Below are 19,875 nucleotides of genomic sequence, written 5' to 3' on the forward strand. Positions count from 1 at the left end.
GTTGGGAAGTGCAGTGCCTCTAAAGTCATAAAACTGTCAATTGTATGTATCAATGATGATGGTGGATTATATTCCTTGTCTTTTAACATGGTTCAATCTAGAATTGAATAGCAATGAAAGCCCACACATCAACTGGCTACAAAAATACACAAATATCATGTTGTTGTAGGTATTTTATGTTTGAGTGACTCTGTTAATGGATTTCTGCATCCCCTTGGTTACCACTTGGTTTCATATCCTCTACCTGTGTTTTGCTGACTCACTCTACTGTATTCAAAAGCCTAAAATGTGGGCACTAATAAGGACAAGGATTTCAATGGCACCCTTTATTACTGCAAATCACCTAATTAAATCAAAGGGAATTCTGTTCCTCGTTCGCCAGCACCATCATCAATCAGCAGTCATGCTGAGTTTCTCTGGGGGGAGTGGGAGATTTCTTTGGAAAGGTTACAAGACATTGTATAATTGTTACATGGCATTGTATAATCTCAACTGCTCACTGGGACACAATTTCCCAGCTGGCTCGTGTTTTTTAAAGTCGTGACTCAGTGGGCTACTGCACATCCCCAAACTCTCACGGTTTATCTGAGCTGCCTGTCCCAGTTGTCAGAGAGTCAACCCCTTTGTCTATTGAGCTTGGGTCGGATTCACCATGCCTCTGAGGGACCCCTATTGAGACTGCCAAGGTCCACCGCCACCCCCTCATAGCGTCTATCCATTGACGCTGGGGTTTGGCAGGAGAAAGGAAGGGAGGGTGCCCACTCATCCACACTTCCTAGGCGAATCCCTCTCAATGTCCCAATGAAAGAGCTCGCTTTGCATTTGGCTGAAAGTCACAGTCCGGAAGGCAGGCATCCAAACCAGCTGCTTTAGAAAATCTGATGACCATTATATGTGTTTACCTCATTCTTGTCACTGACACAGATTTTTGTGTGAACTTTCAATGTACCTGATAATGAGGGACCCCTTTATTCATCCGCACACTCTCTTTCAATCCTGCTGTGCTGTTAGAAATGTTGAGGAGAATTTCTGCCTGTAATAAAGCCCTTTTGTGGGGAACTACTAATTCTGATTGGCTGCCCAGTTATGTGAAATACATAGATTAAGGCCTAATGAATTTATTTCAATGTAATGATTTCCTTATATGAACTGTAACTCAGTAAAATCTTTGAAATTGTTGCATGTTGCATTTATATTTTTGTTCAGTATAATTATGTTCTAGTTTGAACTATATGACTGCTACGAATTCTCAACTGTCAATCTGCTTTTTCAATGCCTTTGCTTAGCGACCTTCAAGGCCAATCCTAAGGGACATTGGCTGTCAGGCATTCATCACATCTCTCTCTCTCCCCCTCTGAGCTGTCAAGGACAGTTTAAGGGATTCAGGGTCAACAGGTTGTATTCAAGACAATAATAAGCCTATGTGCCAAACACTTCCAGAAAGATTAAACCCATGCTTTCTGTAACTGGCTTATGTTGTCAATCAGTGTTAATAAATATATTTGATTTTGCTAGAACAATGTGTGTGTGTGTGTGTGTGTGTGTGTGTGTGTGTGTGTGTGTGTGTGTGTGTGTGTGTGTGTGTACGTACGTACGAAGCAGTGAGTTCTCTTTGTTATTAAGGTCTTGCTTTTGGTCAATGTTGATTTTCTGAAGCAAAGACAGTTTTACAGAAGGAGTGTCTCCCCAGAATACATAGGTATACAAGGCCATGAAATAACAACAGATATTTAGCTCTGACCACGTGTATATGCCTGAAAATGATGTTTCATTCACAGTGCAACCAGAAAAAAATAATATGTAAGCATGTGTAGGCTATCAATCATGCCCAAGGAGATAGAGCTCAATGCTGTCCATTAATAATTAAACAATGATGGTATAAATGGCAGGCCAACAAATGGATTTAATAATTCAAATTACAATGCTACACCTTTCCAACATCACAAGATGAGACTAACGGGCGTTACAATCTGGGGGACGCTGTTACAGAGGATGGAGATTTTACATATTTTTTGCTCGTTGTGATGTGAAAATTACGCGATGATGTATTTAATCGAAATACAGGCGACATGGCTGCGTGCGCGCAACCAATGGAGCAACCCATGCATTCGTCAAATTATTGACAAGCTTGTCAATTTGCGCGCACTGATTTTTCCCTTCTCATTCCAAATGGTATAGCCTATAGAAAGTGAGTCCCTGAATCGATGTGCACCACATCTCAACTCTCATTCGTTCGAGGAGTAAATGCTAGAACTGGTGGGAAATATCGGCGTGGCATCTAAACCCAGGTTTTATTTTCGTGTCACGTTGAACCCTATTTAGCAACACCCCATAGAAGTCATGGAAGGAGTCAGCAGCAACAGGAACATGTCATACAGTCGATGGAGTTATGACAGGTAAGCGCATATCATTTGTCAACATTTACCTTGTTTTGCGAGCTGATATCACCAACTTGCCAGCAGAACCTCTCCTTTGCCTTTGTTTAGTAGGCTACTATTGTCATATCTAATCAGAAGTTGGTTGTGATTGATTAACCAACCTACAAAACCAATTAAATACAGTAGCCTAGTCTAGACATATGTATAAATAAATTGACATGCGCTGTAATTGGGTGCAATCCTGATATTGATAGAATATGTATCAGACTGTGGCATGACAAATCAATAAGGTGTGTGTGTGTGTGTGTGTTGAAGCAGTGATTTGTCTGTAATACAACAATATTGCTTCCGGTCAATGTTGATTTCCTGAAACAAATACAGTGTGAAGGATCCTAGAAGACTGTACATTCTGTAACTTACTTTTTTAACTCTGGTCAGATGAAACAGCTTTCAGTGTATTTGAGTTGTAGTAAGCTTTGTCAACACTCGTACAGTAAGTGGAGAAATAGCTTCTCATTTGATTTCTACATCCAACAGCTACAGTACAGAGCAATGCTTGCTAGTCTTTATGTTCTGACTATAAGGTCTTTCCTTATTGGTCAGCAGACATGGGCACACACAGCCAGTCAGTAAGCAACATCCCACTGAGCACACACTGGTTATATCAACATTGTTTCCAACGTCATTTCAATGAAACGATGTTCAACCAACATGGAATAGATGTTGAATTGACATCCGTGCACAGGTTCTCATAAGCTCTTACAGTGTGATTTGTATTCTAGACACCGTAATTGTGCTGAGATTGCAGCGAGAGCTTCTGGGTCTCGTACACTTATTTTAACTTAATATAATACATGAATAAAAATCAATTTAACCTCAAATAAATAATGAAACATGTTCAATTTGGTTTAAATAATGCAAAAACAAAGTGTTGGAGAAGAAAGTAAAAGTGCAATATGCGCTAACATTTCAGTTCCTTGCTCAGAACATGAGAACATATGAAAGCTGGTGGTTCCTTTGAACATGAGTCTTCAATATTCCCAGGTAAGACGTTTTAGGTTGTAGTTATTATAGGACTATTTGCCTCTATACCATTTGTATTTCATTAACCTTTGTTCTTGTAGGCACTTTAGTATTGCCAGTGTAACAATATAGCTTCCGTCCCTCTCCTCGCTCCTCCTTGGGCTCGAACCAGCAACACAATGACAACAGCCACCACATCGAAGCAGCGTTACCCATGCAGAGCAAGGGAAACAACCACCCCAAGGCTCAGAGCGAGTGAAGTTTGAAACGCTATTAGCGCGCACTAACTAGCCAGCCATTTCACTTCGGCCACACCAGCCTCATCTCGGGAGTTGATAGGTTTGAAGTCATAAACAGCGCAATGCTTGACGCACAACGAAGAGCTGCTGGCAAAACGCACGAAAGTGCTGTTTGAATGAATGTTTACTCCCCTGCTTCTGCCTACTACCGCTCAGTCAGATACTTAGATACTTGTATGCTTGTATGCTCAGTCAGATTATATGCAACACAGGACACGCTAGATAATATCTAGTAATATCATCAACCATGTGTAGTTAACTAGTGATTATGATTTTTTTTTTTTTTATAAAATAAGTTTAATGCTAGCTAGCAACTTACCTTGGCTTACTGCATTTGCGTAATAGGCAGTCTCCTGCAAGGAGAGATAGGCAGGTCGTTATTGCGTTGGACTAGTTAACTGTAAGGTTGCAAGATTGATCCCCCGAGCTGACAAGGTGAAAATCTGTCTTTCTGCCCCTGAACGAGGCAGTTAACCCACCGTTCCGAGGCCGTAATTGAAAATAAGAGTGAGTTATTAACTGACTTGCCTAGTTAAATAAAGGTGTAAAAAAACAAATAATAATACATCGGAAAATCAGGGACCAAAAATACCGATTTCCGATTGTTATGAAAACTTGAAATTGGCCATTGGACATTCCGATTAATCGGTCGACCTCTAATCGTAATTCATGGCTGTGCCTGCGAAGGTAGGAGCAGTGCACTCACAATGTGTTAGTTCAACAGGCCTGTGTAATCACAGCAACCACAGAACGATGGAGAGCCAAGGTGGTGAGGGGAGATACTATTCAACGAGAGGAGGGGATCACATTCTCTCAGATTGTGTTTTAATAATTATTGTGTGTCTGTTGAAATAATCTACATAAATGCCAGGCGATCTCATTAGTCTCCGATTTGGTATCGCCTCACATGGTACATTGCAGTTTTACAGCGCTTATTTATGGACCTCTAACAATTCCTTCTTTACAGAAGAAACCTATTTCATATCAATTATTTCATGCAATAATGAAGCCAGGACTACAATAAAGTGCATTACTGCAGGGGCAAACTTTTTACGTAATCATTTGATGTTTTTTGGGTTAGTGAGTAGTGTTGGTGAGAGTGAGACATTTTCTGTGTATGCTGCCATTGTATTTCTGAGAACATCTCTGGGGGTTAATGCACTGTTGGAGTATGGATGGTCCACGCTGCACACCTGCTTCTACGTCACAGATGAATGGGTGATGACACAGGGTACCAATGTGTGAAGATCTCACATCCATAAGCTGTGTAGTGGAGGGGAATGATTCACACACACACACACAGAGTGAGACACTGTAGGCACTAGGCTAGGCAGACATACATAATATAACTTATGGCCATTAATATTGTAACGTCAATAATGACATACTGTGCATAGTACATTAAATATACACACATGCACATACATATTACTGTGCGTACTAACATATACACTTTGGTACGAGTTTATATGCTATGTAAAGACTGATCTAAAGACAGGAAGCACCATTTACTTGAATATTACGGCTAAATAGAGTAGAAAGATTAAATGATTCCCACATCCTAACCTGTCTGTCGTATTGTTATTAAGTGTTCTGTCTCAGTAACACAGTAACAGGACACATGAGCACCAACATGTGAAGCTCATAGGAGCATATCAAATGAAAGCTAAAAGTATATATTTTTTTATTAAGGCATATACATTTTTCAACCCCTTTTCCATCCTTAAAATTTGGAATAAGCAAAGGCTTTGATTTCTGGTCGAACAGATGGAGAAGTAGTCTTAGAATACATCTACCAGAAAAAGTCCTTAAAGGTTTTATCAAATATATCAAAGAACCTTACCAACTAATATCAACACATATTTAATTTTGTATACATTTTTCTGCCTTCTGCAAGTTTAAGAAACCTTGTGGCTTGAAATTCCGTTACAGCATGTGGGTTTTTGGTATCTGTAAGATATTTTTTAATTTCTCTCCATCATGAGGAGGGATGATAATGAAAGTTCACAGAAGTAACAAGTAAAGGTAGACCTATCAATTAGTGTTTTTACTGATTACAATGTTGTTTCTGAATTATTAAGTGATTAAAACTCAATTTCGTTACCAAATCAGATTGTAGTCAATTCAATGGGAAATCATAGTGGCCATAAGCCACAGTTGGGGTCATCAGTTTGGACTAGAGGTCGACCGATGGCTGATTTCAACTTTTCAGAACAATTGGTAATCGGCCTTTTTGGATGCCGATTACATTGCAATCCACTAGGAGACTGTGTGGCAGGCTGACCACCTGTTACGCGAGTGCAGCATCAAAAGGACCTTGTGGATGCAAGGAGCCAAGGTAAGTTGCTAGCTAGCATTAAACTTATCTTATAAAAAAACAATCAATTAATCTTCACATAATCACTAGTTAACTACACATGGTTGATGATATTGTTAGGTTAACTAGCTTGTTCTGCATTGCATATAATCAATGCGGTGCCTGTTAATTTATCATTGAATCACAGCCTACTTCAACTTGATGATTTAACAAAAGCACAATCGTTGCAATAATGTACCAAACCATAGACATCAATGCCTTTCTTAAAATCAATACACAAGTATATTTTTTAAACCTGCATATTTAGTTAAAATAAATTAATGTTAGCAGGCAGTATTAACTAGGGATATTGTGTCACTTCTCTTGCGTTCAGTGCAAGCTGAGTCAGGGTATATGCAGCAGTTTGGGCCGCCTGGCTCGTTGCAAACTGTTGAAAGGCCATTTATTCCTAACAAAGACCCTAATTAATTTGCCAGAATTTTACATAATTATGACATAACATTGAAGGTTGTGCAATGTAATATTTAGACTTAGGATTGCCATCCGTTCGATAAAATACGTAACGGTTCCGTATTTCACTGAAGGAATAAACATTTTGTTTTCAAAACGTCAGTTTACGGATTTGACCATATTAATGACCAAAGGCTCGTATTTCTGTGTGTTTATTATAATTAAGGATATGATTTGATCAAGCAGTCTGACTGAGTGGTTGTAGGCAGCAGCAGGCTCGTAAGCATTCATTCAAACAGCAGCTCTTAGCAATGCTGGGATGCACAGCGCTGTTTATGACTTCAAGCCTATCAACTCCCAAGATTAGGCTGGCAATACTAAAGTGCTTTTAAGAACATCCAATAGTCGAACGTATGAAATAAAAATGGTATGGAGAGAAATAGTCCTATAATAACTACAACCTAAAACTTCTTAGCTGGGAATATTGAAGACTCATGTTAATAAAAGGAACAACCAGCTTTCATATGTTCTCTTGTTCTGAGCAAGGAACTTAAACGTTAGCTTTTTTACATGGCACATATTGCACTTTTGATTTCTTCTCTAACACTGTGTTGTTGCATTATTTAAACCAAATTGAACATGTTTTTATTTATGTATTATATTAAGTTAAAATAAGTGGTCATTGTTAATTCAGTATTATTGTAATTGTCATTTATTACAAATATAAAAATAGTTCGATTTAAATCGGTATCAGCTTTTGTTGGTTGGTATTGGCTTTGAAAAATCATAATCGGTCGACCTCTAGTTTGGACAGTACAGAAAATAAAAGTACAGTACTATAGAGTTTAGTACAGTACACAGTAGATTAACTAGAGTTCAGTACACTATTATACTGTACTGAACTCTACTCTGCTGTACTGTACTCTGAGTTCTACTGTGCTATACTTGATGTCCAAACATGTGAAACATAGATATCTAGGATTGGTTCAGATTTGGTCCGGACCAACCAAATTTGGTCTTGTTTGGGGGCAGAGCTCATTAAAATAATAGCCAGTGTGTAGAATAATAGTCAAATATGCAAAGGAGGGTATTGTATATTTATACATTTTGTGAACCTATTTAGATCACCATGAAGAGAATAACATTCATATCCATAATTATGCATTTCTGTGTCGTACAGATCAGGGACCAATGATGAAATTCTGTTACTGCAATTCCAATACCAGATGTAAATCCACTTCACTTGTAGTTCAATAACCAAAATAGATGTTTTTGAAGTCAATGTGTGAAGTCATAGCTGGGGCGGCAGGGTAGCCTAGTGGTTAGAGCGTTGGACTAGTAACTGAAAGGTTGCAAGTTCAAATCCCCGAGCTGACAAGGTACAAATCTGTCGTTCTGCCCCTGAACAGGCAGTTAACCCACTGTTCCTAGGCCGTCATTGTAACAATCCGGGTGTCGTGGGTGTGGAGTCAAAGGCAGGAGACAGAGAGTCCAATGCTGTGCTCTTTAATGCACTAAATGCACCACAGGGTGCAAACAATGATCACGGCCCCAAAACACAGGGAATGTCAAAATGACGATTCAAAAATGCATGACTAGGAACTAACACGTTCCTCTGATACAGAGCAGAAGGTTACAAAGAATAATCCCGCACAACGACCAGGCGGGCCGGCTGTCTAATAAAGACAAACTAATCATACACACAGGTGCTACCAATAAACATACAAGGAGGGGGAGGAAAGACAATCAGTGGCAGCTAATAGGCCGGTGACGACAACCGCCGAGCGCCACCCGACCGGGAAGGGAAATCACCCTCAGTCGGACTCGTGACAGTCATTGAAAATAAGAATTTGTTCTTTAACTGACTTGCCTAGTAAAATAAATAAAAATAGCTGACACCATTCTATCTGCAGACATGTTGAATTATTTGGAGCAGATATTTAACTAACGTTGACAAACTTTTAGAGAATTTACTGAAACTTTGTATCTGCACAGTTCTTCCACTAAATTAGTTTTTGTAAAATGTTCAGTGTAAATTGGTCAAAGTAGTCATTGTGCATAGAGGTGCATGGTTTAAACTTCTAAATCAATGGTTTGTTTTGGCATACATTTTAAATGAAAAATGTAGTTACAGTGGAATTGCCCACAAGTAATTAGATGCCCCTGCTGTTTCAGATGTGAGTTTTGACAGTATGGATCGTCTGCGAAGGTCGACAGTTTATCTTCCACGTCCTCCTCCCTATCGCTGAATTTATATGTGTCTAAGTAGATAAGTGTCTGTCTGTTCCACTCTGAGTCGGTAAGAAGCAGAGGGGGAGAGAGGGGGCCTGTGTTGGGGAGAGGGGGCCTGGGTTGGGGAGAGAGGGGGCCTATGGTGAATCACTAAAACAATGCAGAAATACACAAAGCTGTGAACGATCTGAGAGACGAGGCAAGAAGAGCATTCTATGCCATCAAAAGGAACATAAAATTCGACATACCAATTAGGATCTGGCTAAAAATACTTGAATCAGTTATAGAACCCATTGCCCTTTATGGTTGTGAGGTCTGGGGTCTGCTCACCAACACAAAATGGGACAAACACCAAATTGAGACTGCATGCAGAATTCTGCAAAAATATCCTCTGTGTACAATGTAGAACACCAAATAATGCATGCAGAGCAGAATTAGGCTGATTCCCGCTAATGATCAAAATCCAGAATAGCGCCGTTAAATTCTACATCCATCTAAAAGGAAACGATTCCCAAACCTTCCATAAAGTCATCACCTACAGGGAGATGAACCTGGAGAAGAGTCCCCTAAGCAAGCTGGTCCTGGGGCTCTGTTCACAAACACACCCCACAGAGCCCCAGGACAGCAACACAATTAGACTCAACCAAATAATGACAAAACAAAAAGATAAGTACTTGACACATTGGAAAGAATTAACAAAAAAACAGCAAACTAGAATGCTATTTGGCCATAAACATAGAGTACACAGTGGCAGAATACCTGACCACTGTGACTGACCAAAACTTAATGAACACTTTTACCCTGTACAGACTCAGTGAGCATAGCCTTGCTATTGAGAAAGGCCGTCGTAGGCAGACCTGGCTCTCAAGAGAAGACAGGCTATGTGCACACTGCCCACAAAATGAGGTTTAAACTGAGCTGCACTTCCAAACCTCATGCCCAATGTATGACCACATTGGAGACACATATTTCTCTCAATTTTGATAAAGTCCCATATCTATTGGGTGAAATACCACAGTGTGCCATCACAGCAGCAAGATGCGTTGCCACAAGATAAGGTCAACCAGTGAAGAACAAACATCAATGTAAAAATATGATTGTAAAAATATTTATGCTTATTTAATTTTCCCTTTTGTACTTTAACCATTTGTACATTGTTACAACACTGTGTGTAATAATGCATAATATGACATTTGTAATGTCTTTCATTCTTTTTGAACTTCTGTGAGTATAATGTTCACTGTTCTTTTTCTGTTTATTTCACTTTTGTATATTTTCTACTTCACTTGCTTTGGAAATGTTAACATATGTTTCCCATGCCAATAAAGCCCCTTTTGAGGGGGCCTGGGTTAGGGAGAGAGGTGGCCTAGGTTGGAGAGAGGTGGCCTAGGTTGGAGAGAGGTGGCCTAGGTTGGAGATGGTGGGCCTGGGTTTTAGGGAGAGAGGTGGCCTAGGTTGGAGAGAGGGGTCTGGGTTGAACAGAGATTGAGAGAGAGGGAGATAGAAGGGGCTGGGTTTGGACATAAGCGGGCAGATTTATAGGGGTTACATATTAGAGACTGTTTTCAAAATACTCCCTCTGCTGCTGCAAGGCCCAGACTGAATTCTGCTCTGTCAGTGCCATACACAGGTTGGTGTGTGTTATTGTATTTTCTTATTTCACCTTTATTTAACCAGGTAGGCCATTTGAGAACAAGTTCTCATTAACAACTGCTACCTGGCCAAGATAAAGCAAAGCAGTGCGACACAAACACAGTTACACATGGAATAAACAAACATACAGTCAATAACACAATAGAAAAGTTTATATACAGTGTGTGCAAATAAAGTAAGATTAGGTAGGTAAGGCAATAAATTGGCCATGGTGGCGAAGTAATTACAATTTAGCAATTAAACACTAGAGTGATAGATGTGCAGAAGATGAATGTGCAAGTAGAGATACTTGGGTGCAAAGGAGACAAAAATAACAATATGGGGATGAGGTAGTTGGATGGACTATTTACAGATTGTTATGTACTTGAGTGAAGACCCAAAAGCGGTTTTAACAGAAAACAGAGTTCTTTAATGAAAAACAGGAATGGCATAAATCCTCTTCCAACGTAGTCAATGGAACAAAAAGAACGTTAGTATAATGCAGGATGCACCTGCCAGGCAGACTCCGACAGGATAGGACAAGGTGGAAGCAAACGGGACGACAGCTTGCTTCTGGCATCAAAAACACAAACAAGAATCAGACACTGAAAGTAGCAGGAACAGAGAGAGAAATAGAGACCAAATCAGAGGGGGAATAGAGAACAGGTGGGAAAGAGTGAATGAGCTAGTTAGGGGAGATGTAGAACAGCTGAAGAATGAGAGACAGAGAAGGTAACCTAAAAAGACCAGCAGAGAGAGACAGAGTGAAGAGAAAGGACAGGAACAGACATAACAAGACATGACAGTACCCCCCCCCCCCACTCACCGAGCGCCTCCTGGCGCACTCGAGGAGGAAACCTGGCGGAAATCATCGATCAGCGAACGGTCCAGCACGTCCCGAGAGGGAACCCAACTCCTCTCCTCAGGACCGTACCCCTCCCAATCCACTAGGTACTGATGACCACGGCCCCGAGGGCGCATGTCCAAAATCTTACGAACCCTGTAGATGGGTGCGCCCTCGACAAGGATGGGGGGGGAGGGACGAGCGGGGGCGCGAAGAACGGGCTTAACACAGGAGACATGGAAGACCGGGTGAACGCGACGAAGATAGCGCGGGAGAAGAAGTCGCACTGCGACAGGATTAATGACCTGAGAAATACGGAACGGACCAATGAACCGCGGGGCCAACTTGCGAGAAGCTGTCTTAAGGGGAAGGTTCTGAGTGGAGAGCCATACTCTCTGACCGCAACAATATCTAGGACTCTTGGTCCTACGCTTGTTAGCGGCCCTCACAGTCTGCGCCCTATTACGGCAAAGTGCCGACCTGACCCCCTTCCAGGTGCGCTCGCAACGCTGGACAAAAGCCTGAGCGGAGGGGACGCAGGACTCGGCGAGCTGAGAAGAGAACAGCGGAGGCTGGTACCCGAGGCTACTCTGAAAAGGGGATAGACCGGTAGCAGACGAGGGAAGCGAGTTGTGGGCGTACTCTGCCCAGGGGAGCTGTTCTGACCAAGACGCAGGGTTACGAAAAGAAAGACTGCGTAAATGCGACCAACAGTCTGATTGGCCCGTTCGGCTTGACCGTTAGACTGGGGATGAAAGCCGGACGAGAGACTGACGGAAGCCCCAATCAAACGGCAAAACTCCCTCCAAAATTGAGACGTGAACTGCGGGCCTCTGTCGGAAACGACGTCAGACGGAAGGCCATGAATTCGGAAAACATTCTCGATAATGATCTGAGCCGTCTCCTTAGCAGAAGGGAGCTTATCGAGAGGAATGAAATGAGCCGCCTTAGAGAATCTATCGACAACCGTAAGAATAACTGTCTTCCCCGCTGATGAAGGCAGTCCGGTGATAAAATCTAAAGCGATGTGAGACCACGGTTGAGAGGGAATGGGAAGCGGTCTGAGACGGCCGGCAGGAGGAGAGTTCCCAGATTTAGTCTGCGCGCAGACCGAACAAGCGGCGACAAATCGACGCGCGTCACGTTCCCGAGTGGGCCACCAGAAACGCTGGCGAATGGAAGCGAGCGTACCCCGAACGCCGGGGTGGCCGGCTAACTTGGCAGAGTGGGCCCACTGAAGAACGGCCGGACGAGTAGGAACGGGAACGAACAGAAGGTTCCTAGGACAAGCTCGCGGCGACGGAGTGTGAGCGAGTGCTTGCTTTACCTGCCTCTCAATTCCCCAGACAGTCAACCCGACAACACGCCCGTCAGGGAGAATCCCCTCGGGGTCGGTGGAGACCTCAGAAGAACTGAAGAGACGAGATAAAGCATCAGGCTTGGTGTTTTTTGAGCCCGGACGATAAGAAATAACAAACTCGAAACGAGCGAAAAACAGAGCCCAACGAGCCTGACGCGCATTAAGTCGTTTGGCTGAACGGATGTACTCAAGGTTCCTATGGTCAGTCCAAACGACAAAAGGAACGGTCGCCCCTCCAACCACTGTCGCCATTCGCCTAGGGCTAAGCGGATGGCGAGCAGTTCGCGATTACCAACATCATAGTTACGTTCTGACGGCGATAAGCGATGAGAGAAAAACGCGCAAGGATGGACCTTGCCGTCAGAGAGAGAGCGCTGAGAAAGAATGGCTCCCACGCCCACCTCTGACGCGTCAACCTCAACAACAAACTGACTAGAGATGTCAGGTGTAACAAGAATAGGTGCGGATGTAAAACGATTCTTAAGAAGATCAAAAGCTCCCTGGGCGGAAACGGACCACTTAAAGCACGTCTTAACAGAAGTAAGGGCTGTGAGGGGAGCTGCCACCTGACCGAAGTTACGGATGAAACGACGATAGAAATTAGCGAAGCCCAGAAAGCGCTGCAGCTCGACGCGTGACTTAGGAACGGGCCAATCAATGACAGCCTGGACCTTAGCGGGATCCATCTTAATGCCCTCAGCGGAAATAACGGAACCGAGAAAAGGGACAGAGGCGGCATGAAAAGTGCACTTCTCAGCCTTCACATAAAGACAGTTCTCCAAAAGGCGCTGGAGGACGCGTCGCACGTGCTGAACATGAATCGAGAGAGACGGTGAAAAAAATCAGGATATCGTCCATGTAAACGAAAACAAAAATGTTCAGCATGTCTCTCAGGACGTCGTTAACTAGTGCCTGAAAGACAGCTGGAGCGTTAACGAGGCCGAAAGGAAGAACCCGGTATTCAAAGTGCCCTAACGGAGTGTTAAACGCCGTCTTCCACTCGTCCCCCTCCCTGATGCGCACGAGATGGTAGGCGTTACGAAGGTCCAATTTGGTGAAAAACCTGGCTCCCTGCAGGATCTCGAAGGCTGAAGACATAAGAGGAAGCGGATAACGATTCTTAACTGTTATGTCATTCAGCCCTCGATAATCCACGCATGGGCGCAGGGACCCGTCCTTCTTCTGAACAAAAAAACCCCCACTCCGGCGGGAGAGGAGGAGGAGACTATGGTACCGGCGTCGAGCGAAACCGACAAATAATCCTCGAGAGCCTTACGTTCGGGAGCCGACAGAGAGTATAATCTACCCCGGGGGAGTAGTTCCCGGAAGAAGATCAATACTACAGTCATACGACCGGTGTGGAGGGAGAGAAGTGGCCTTGGAACGACTGAACACCGTGCGCAGATCGTGATACTCCTCCGGCACCCCTGTCAAATCGCCAGGCTCCTCCTGTGAAGAAGAGACAGAGGAAACAGGAGGGATAGCAGACATTAAACAGGTCACATGACAAGAAACATTCCAGGATAGGATAGTATTACTAGACCAATTAATAGAAGGGTTATGGCGCACTAGCCAGGGATGACCCAAAACAACAGGTGTAAAAGGTGAACGAAAAATTAAAAAAGAAATTGTTTCGCTATGATTACCAGAGACAGTGAGGGTTAAAGGCAGCGTCTCACGCTGAATCTTGGGGAGAGAACTACCATCTAAAGCGAACAAGGCCATGGGCTCCCCTAACTGTCTGAGAGGAATGTCATGTTCCCGAGCCCAGGTCTCGTCCATAAAACAGCCCTCCGCCCCAGAGTCTATCAAGGCACTGCAGGAAGCAGATGAACCGGGCCAGCGGAGATGGACCGGAAAGGTAGTGCGTGATCCAGAAGGAGAGGCCTGAGTAGTTGCGCTCACCAGTAGCCCTCCTCTTACTGATGAGCTCTGGCTTTTACTGGACATGAGGTGACAAAATGACCAGCGGAGCCGCAGTAGAGACAGAGGCGATTGGTGATTCTCCGTTCCTTCTCCTTGGCCGAGATGCGGATACCCCCAGCTGCATAGGCTCAGCATCCGAGCCGGCGGAGGAGGGTGGCAGTGATGCGGCAGGTGGCAGTGATGTGGAGAGGGGAGCAACGGAGAACGCGAGCTCCTTTCCACGAGCTCGGCGACGAAGATCAAACCGTCGCTCTATGCGAATAGCGAGAGCTATTAAGGAGTCCAGACTGGAAGGAACCTCCCGGGAGAGGATCTCATCCTTAACCTCGACGAGGAGACCCTCCAGAAAACGAGCGAGCAAAGCCGGCTCGTTCCAGTCACTAGAGGCAGCGAGAGTGCGAAACTCAATAGAATAATCCGTTATGGATCGATTCCCCTGACATAGGGAAGACAGGGCTCTGGAAGCCTCCTCCCCAAAAACAGAACGGTCAAAAACCCGTATCATCTCCTCCTTAAAGTCCCGATACTGGTTAATACACTCAGCCCTCGCCTCCCAGATTGCCGTGCCCCACTCACGCGCCCGTCCGGTAAGGAGAGAAATGACGTAGGCGATGCGGGCTGCGCTCCTGGAGTAAGTGTTGGGCTGGAGAGAGAACACCACATCACACTGAGTGAGGAATGAGCGGCACTCAGTGGGCTCCCCAGAGTAACACGGCGGGTTGTTGATCCTGGGCTCCGGAGACTCGGAAACCCTGGAAGTGGGCGGTGGATCGAGGTGGAGTTGGTGAACCTGTCTTGTGAGGTCGGAGACTTGGACGGCCAGGGTCTCAACGGCATGTCGAGCAGCAGACAATTCCTCCTCGTGTCTGCCTAGCATCGCTCCCTGGATCTCGACGGCGGAGTGAAAAGGGTCCGGAGCCGCTGGGTCCATTCTTGGTCTGATTCTTCTGTTATGTACTTGAGTGAAGACCCAAAAGCGGTTTTAACAGAAAACAGAGTTCTTTAATGAAAAACAGGAATGGCATAAATCCTCTTCCAACGTAGTCAATGGAACAAAAAGAACGTTAGTATAATGCAGGATGCACCTGCCAGGCAGACTCCGACAGGATAGGACAAGGTGGAAGCAAACGGGACGACAGCTTGCTTCTGGCATCAAAAACACAAACAAGAATCAGACACTGAAAGTAGCAGGAACAGAGAGAGAAATAGAGACCAAATCAGAGGGGGAATAGAGAACAGGTGGGAAAGAGTGAATGAGCTAGTTAGGGGAGATGTAGAACAGCTGAAGAATGAGAGACAGAGAAGGTAACCTAAAAAGACCAGCAGAGAGAGACAGAGTGAAGAGAAAGGACAGGAACAGACATAACAAGACATGACACAGATGGGCTATGTACAGGTGCAATGATCTGTAAGCTTCTCTGACAGCTGATGCTTAAAGTTAGTGAGTGCGATATTAGTCTCCAGCTTCAGTGTTTTTTGCAATTTTTTCCAATCATTGGCAGCAGAGAACTGGAAGGAAAGGCAGCCAAAGGAGTTGGTTTTGGGGGTAACCAGTGAAATATACCTGCTGGAGTGTGTGCTACGGGTGGGTGCTGCCATGGTGACCAGTGAGCTGAGATAAGGCTGGGCTTTACCTAGCAAAGACTTAGATGATCTGGAGCCAGTGGGTTTGGCGATGAATATGAAGCGAGGGCCAGCCAACGAGAGCATACAGGTCGCAGTGGTGGGTAGTATATGGGGCATTGTTGACAAAACGGATGACACTGTGATAGACTGAATCCAATTAGCTGAGTAGTGTTGGAGGCTATTTTGTAAATGACATCGCTGAAGTCAAGGATCGGTAGGATAGTCTGTATGTTTGGCAGCATGAGTGAAGGATGCTTTGTTGCAAAATAGGAATCTGATTCTAGATTTAATTTTGGATTGTAGATGCTTAATGTGGGTCTGGAAGGAGAGTTTACAGTCTAACCAGCCACCTAGGTATTTGTAGTTGTCCACATATTCTAAGTCAGAACCGTCCAGAGTAGTAATGCTAGACGGGCGTGAGTGAGATCAGGGCTCTGCTGGGGCCATTAGCCAGGGTTTTGATTGCAAACACATCACTGGTGGATAATATCTGGTGGTTGTAATATCAATGTAACAATATAGGTCCTATGTTGAGACCTGTTCCAGTAACTGGCCCTAGCAGTATATAGAGCACTCAATAGGTCTTTATCCAGTTCCCTGAGGCTTCACATCAAGGATCATGGCATTGATTATTAATCATTTCCAGTTGAAATCTTCAAGGCTTCAAAAACACAGCCCCCCAGGAATGTATAGTTTTAAGCTCCTGTAACCATATGCTTTCTGAGTTTAGTTGGGTAAACACAAAATCCATGAGGTTTGGATATGATTTCCTCAGAGCATAAAGCTGTATAATGTTTGGGCCATTGTCTATCAGTAGTTAATTGATGCCTATCCTCCTACCCTCTATTACCTCTAATTGGATCCCATCTGATGAATCTATTGGAAGGGGAGAGGGCTTGTCGTAAGGCAAAGTTATTGTTCCGGAAGGAATGAATTATGAGACCAAGATACCACTATGAGGGGAGCAGCTGTCTGCTATCACCTGTCTTTCTACTAGATAGCTAGTGTGAATAAGATGCATTACCACTGAGACTGTTCTGGGAACTGCTGCTATGCTCTGAGGAGTGCGCTACATATCAGTAACTATAGCCCTCAATCAGATAGTGGTGTTGGAAGTGGAAATGCTTTTTACCAATGTATTGTTTAGGGAGGAACACTGCATATATTAGATTAATTAAATATTCAAATGTGCATCTAATAAGCAGCTGGAGACAACCATGTTCACAGACTTTGCCTTTGGCTTTTATAAAACGGCACTGTATTTCAGTATATACTATGGTTTATCAATAAGGTCTGAAATATCCTATTTATCTTTTATGAAAAACTACAGTAATGTTTCTATTCTCACAACCTACTTTTACAGTCTAAGATAAACATTCACCCAGCTGGCTGTAGAGCACAGCTCCAGATTGGTCTGGTTGGCAGTACATTCATATGATGAATGTTTTTTAAATGCAGCATCTTGCCAGCAGCTATCAAAATATATTAGAATTCCTGGGTAGCTGTATGCGTTTTTCTGTGTCAGCCTCTAAGAGGAGTGGGATTTAAGTGATGCTTAACTCTGTTTCACTAGCAGCTCTAAGATGCTGCCGGCAGGAGAAGCAGGCAGAGACAATGACAGTCTGACGGATCTTCAGATCTTACCTATGTGACAGGACTATGACCACGACTGTAGGGCTGACGTGCTTTAGGAGATGAATGTATGTCTGTTTTCTAGGATCTTTCCACAGGGTTTGAATGTTTCGCCATCATCCTCCATCTGACTGTATTGTGATACTCTCATACGCTTATAGTCTCATACTCCCATACACTACCTCACTTTCCCAACCTCAAAACATACATTGATATCAATCTGGTGGCATGGTAGAAAGGAAGTCTTTGTTCTGTTTGGTCCTTTGCTTGAGATGTCCTGGTTGTGTTCCTAATGGCACCCTATTCCCTTTATAGTGCCCCAGACTGTGTTCAATAGGTGCTATTACCTAGAATCTGGCTACTGTATATCACATGATTATAGGTTATGTGGCAAACCTCTTCAAGGTTAGGAGCGTTTGTCACAAACTAAGTGGTAAACTGTCACCAAATCACCCAAGAATGAGAGTTCTTTCGAACAGGACAGTACCTGTGTGTTTGTTTCTCCGTCCTGGTCCACCCAGGCCGTAGGCGAGGTCAAGGATAACAAGGTTCGGTACACGAATCGGGTTCTCGGTAGGTCCAGGTCCAAACACCAACAGGTAAGTCCAAAACAGTCCAGCTCATACACGGTAAATCCAGCCAATCTCTATTGTCTCTTTCTCTATTGTTCATAGATCCTTCCAGCACTCTCTTCTTCTCTTCCTGGTTTTTCTTGACCCTTTATCTGTGGGTTGGCTCCACCTTCTGAGGGTTCCCCTTGCTTCTGGGACTTGTAGTTTTGGTGGTCGGCCATTTTGTGATCTGTAGTTCTGACAGGGGTGGCCATTTTAGTGATCGGGCAAAGCCCGTTTATTAGTTCTGCTCTCACATATCTGCCATTTACCACTCGACCCCCTTCTTTGCCACAGTTATTATTACTTTTCAGCTGAATGTAAGTGTTTGAATGATGTGCATTGACTGCAATATACACTACCATTCAAAAGTCACTTAAATTTGTTGTTGTTTTTGAAAGAATAAAATAATAATAATAAAATAAAAAGTTCATTAAAATAACATCAAATTAATCAGAAATACAGTGTAGACATTGTTAATGACTAATGTAGCCAGAAACTGACTATCTACATAGGCGTACAGGCCCATTATTAGCAACCATCACTCCTGTGTTCCAATGGTAAGTTGTGTTCGCTAATCCAAGTGTATAATTTTAAAAGGCTAATTGATCATTAGAAAACCCTTTTGCAATTATGTTAGCACAGCTGAAAACGGTTGTTCTGATTTAAAGAAGCAATAAAACTGGCCATTTTTAGATTAGTTGAGTATCTGGTGCATCAGCATTTGTGGGTTCGATTACAGGCTCAAGATGGCCAGAAGCAATGAACTTTCTTCTGAAACTCATCAGTCTGAGAAAAGAAGGCTGTTCCATGCGAGAAATTACAACGTGGTGTACTACTCCCTTCACAGAACAGTGCAAACTGGCTCTAACCAGAATAGAAAGAGGAGTGGGAGGCCCCAGTACACAACTGAGCAAGTACCTTAGAGTGTCTAGTTTGAGAAACTGATGCCTCACAAGTCCTCAACTGGCAGCTTCATTAAATAGTACCCGCAAAACACCAGTCTCAACATCAACAGTGAAGAGCCGACTCCGGGATGCTGGCCTCTATACGCCTTTGTAGATATTCCATTGAAAATCAGCCGTTTCCAGCTACAATAGTCATTGTTAATGTCTACACTGTATTTCTGATCAATTTGATGTTATTTTAATGGACAAAAAATGTGCTTTTCTTTAAAAAATAGTGACCCCAAACGTTTGAATGGTTGTGTATGGCACAGTGTTCACTGATAGCTTGAATGTTAGGAGGTTGAACATGATGATGAAGGGGTGTGTGTGTCTAATATATACAGTTGAAGTTGGAAGTTTACATACACCTTAACCAAATACATTTAAACTCCGTTTTTCACAATCCCTGACATTTAATCCTAGTAAAAATGCCCTGTTGTAGGTCATTTAGGAGAGAGAGGCGAGAGTGATTTATTTCAGCTTTCATTTAATTCATCACATTCCCAGTGAGTCAGAAGTTTACATACACTCAATTAGTATTTGGTAGCATTGCCTTTAAATTGTTTAACTAGGGTCCAATTTTTCAGGTAGCCTTCCA

The 19,875-nt window shown here is 43.4% G+C and overlaps 1 protein-coding gene across 3 annotated transcripts in view; it reads left to right on the forward strand.

The window, feature by feature from the left end:
* Nucleotides 1-2,245: 2,245 nt before the first annotated feature.
* Nucleotides 2,246-19,875, forward strand: part of LOC135550521 (tubby protein-like) — a 118,603-nt gene continuing 100,973 nt past the window's right edge. For all 3 annotated transcript variants that reach the window (XM_064981431.1, XM_064981450.1, XM_064981458.1), the window contains exon 1: nucleotides 2,246-2,396. In XM_064981431.1, the coding sequence (XP_064837503.1) occupies nucleotides 2,341-2,396 (56 nt within the window). In that variant the 5' untranslated portion in view covers nucleotides 2,246-2,340. The remainder of the gene's footprint in view (nucleotides 2,397-19,875) is intronic.

Source organism: Oncorhynchus masou, chromosome 1 (genome assembly GCF_036934945.1).
Source record: "Oncorhynchus masou masou isolate Uvic2021 chromosome 1, UVic_Omas_1.1, whole genome shotgun sequence".
NCBI classification, from domain to species: Eukaryota; Metazoa; Chordata; class Actinopteri; order Salmoniformes; family Salmonidae; genus Oncorhynchus; species Oncorhynchus masou.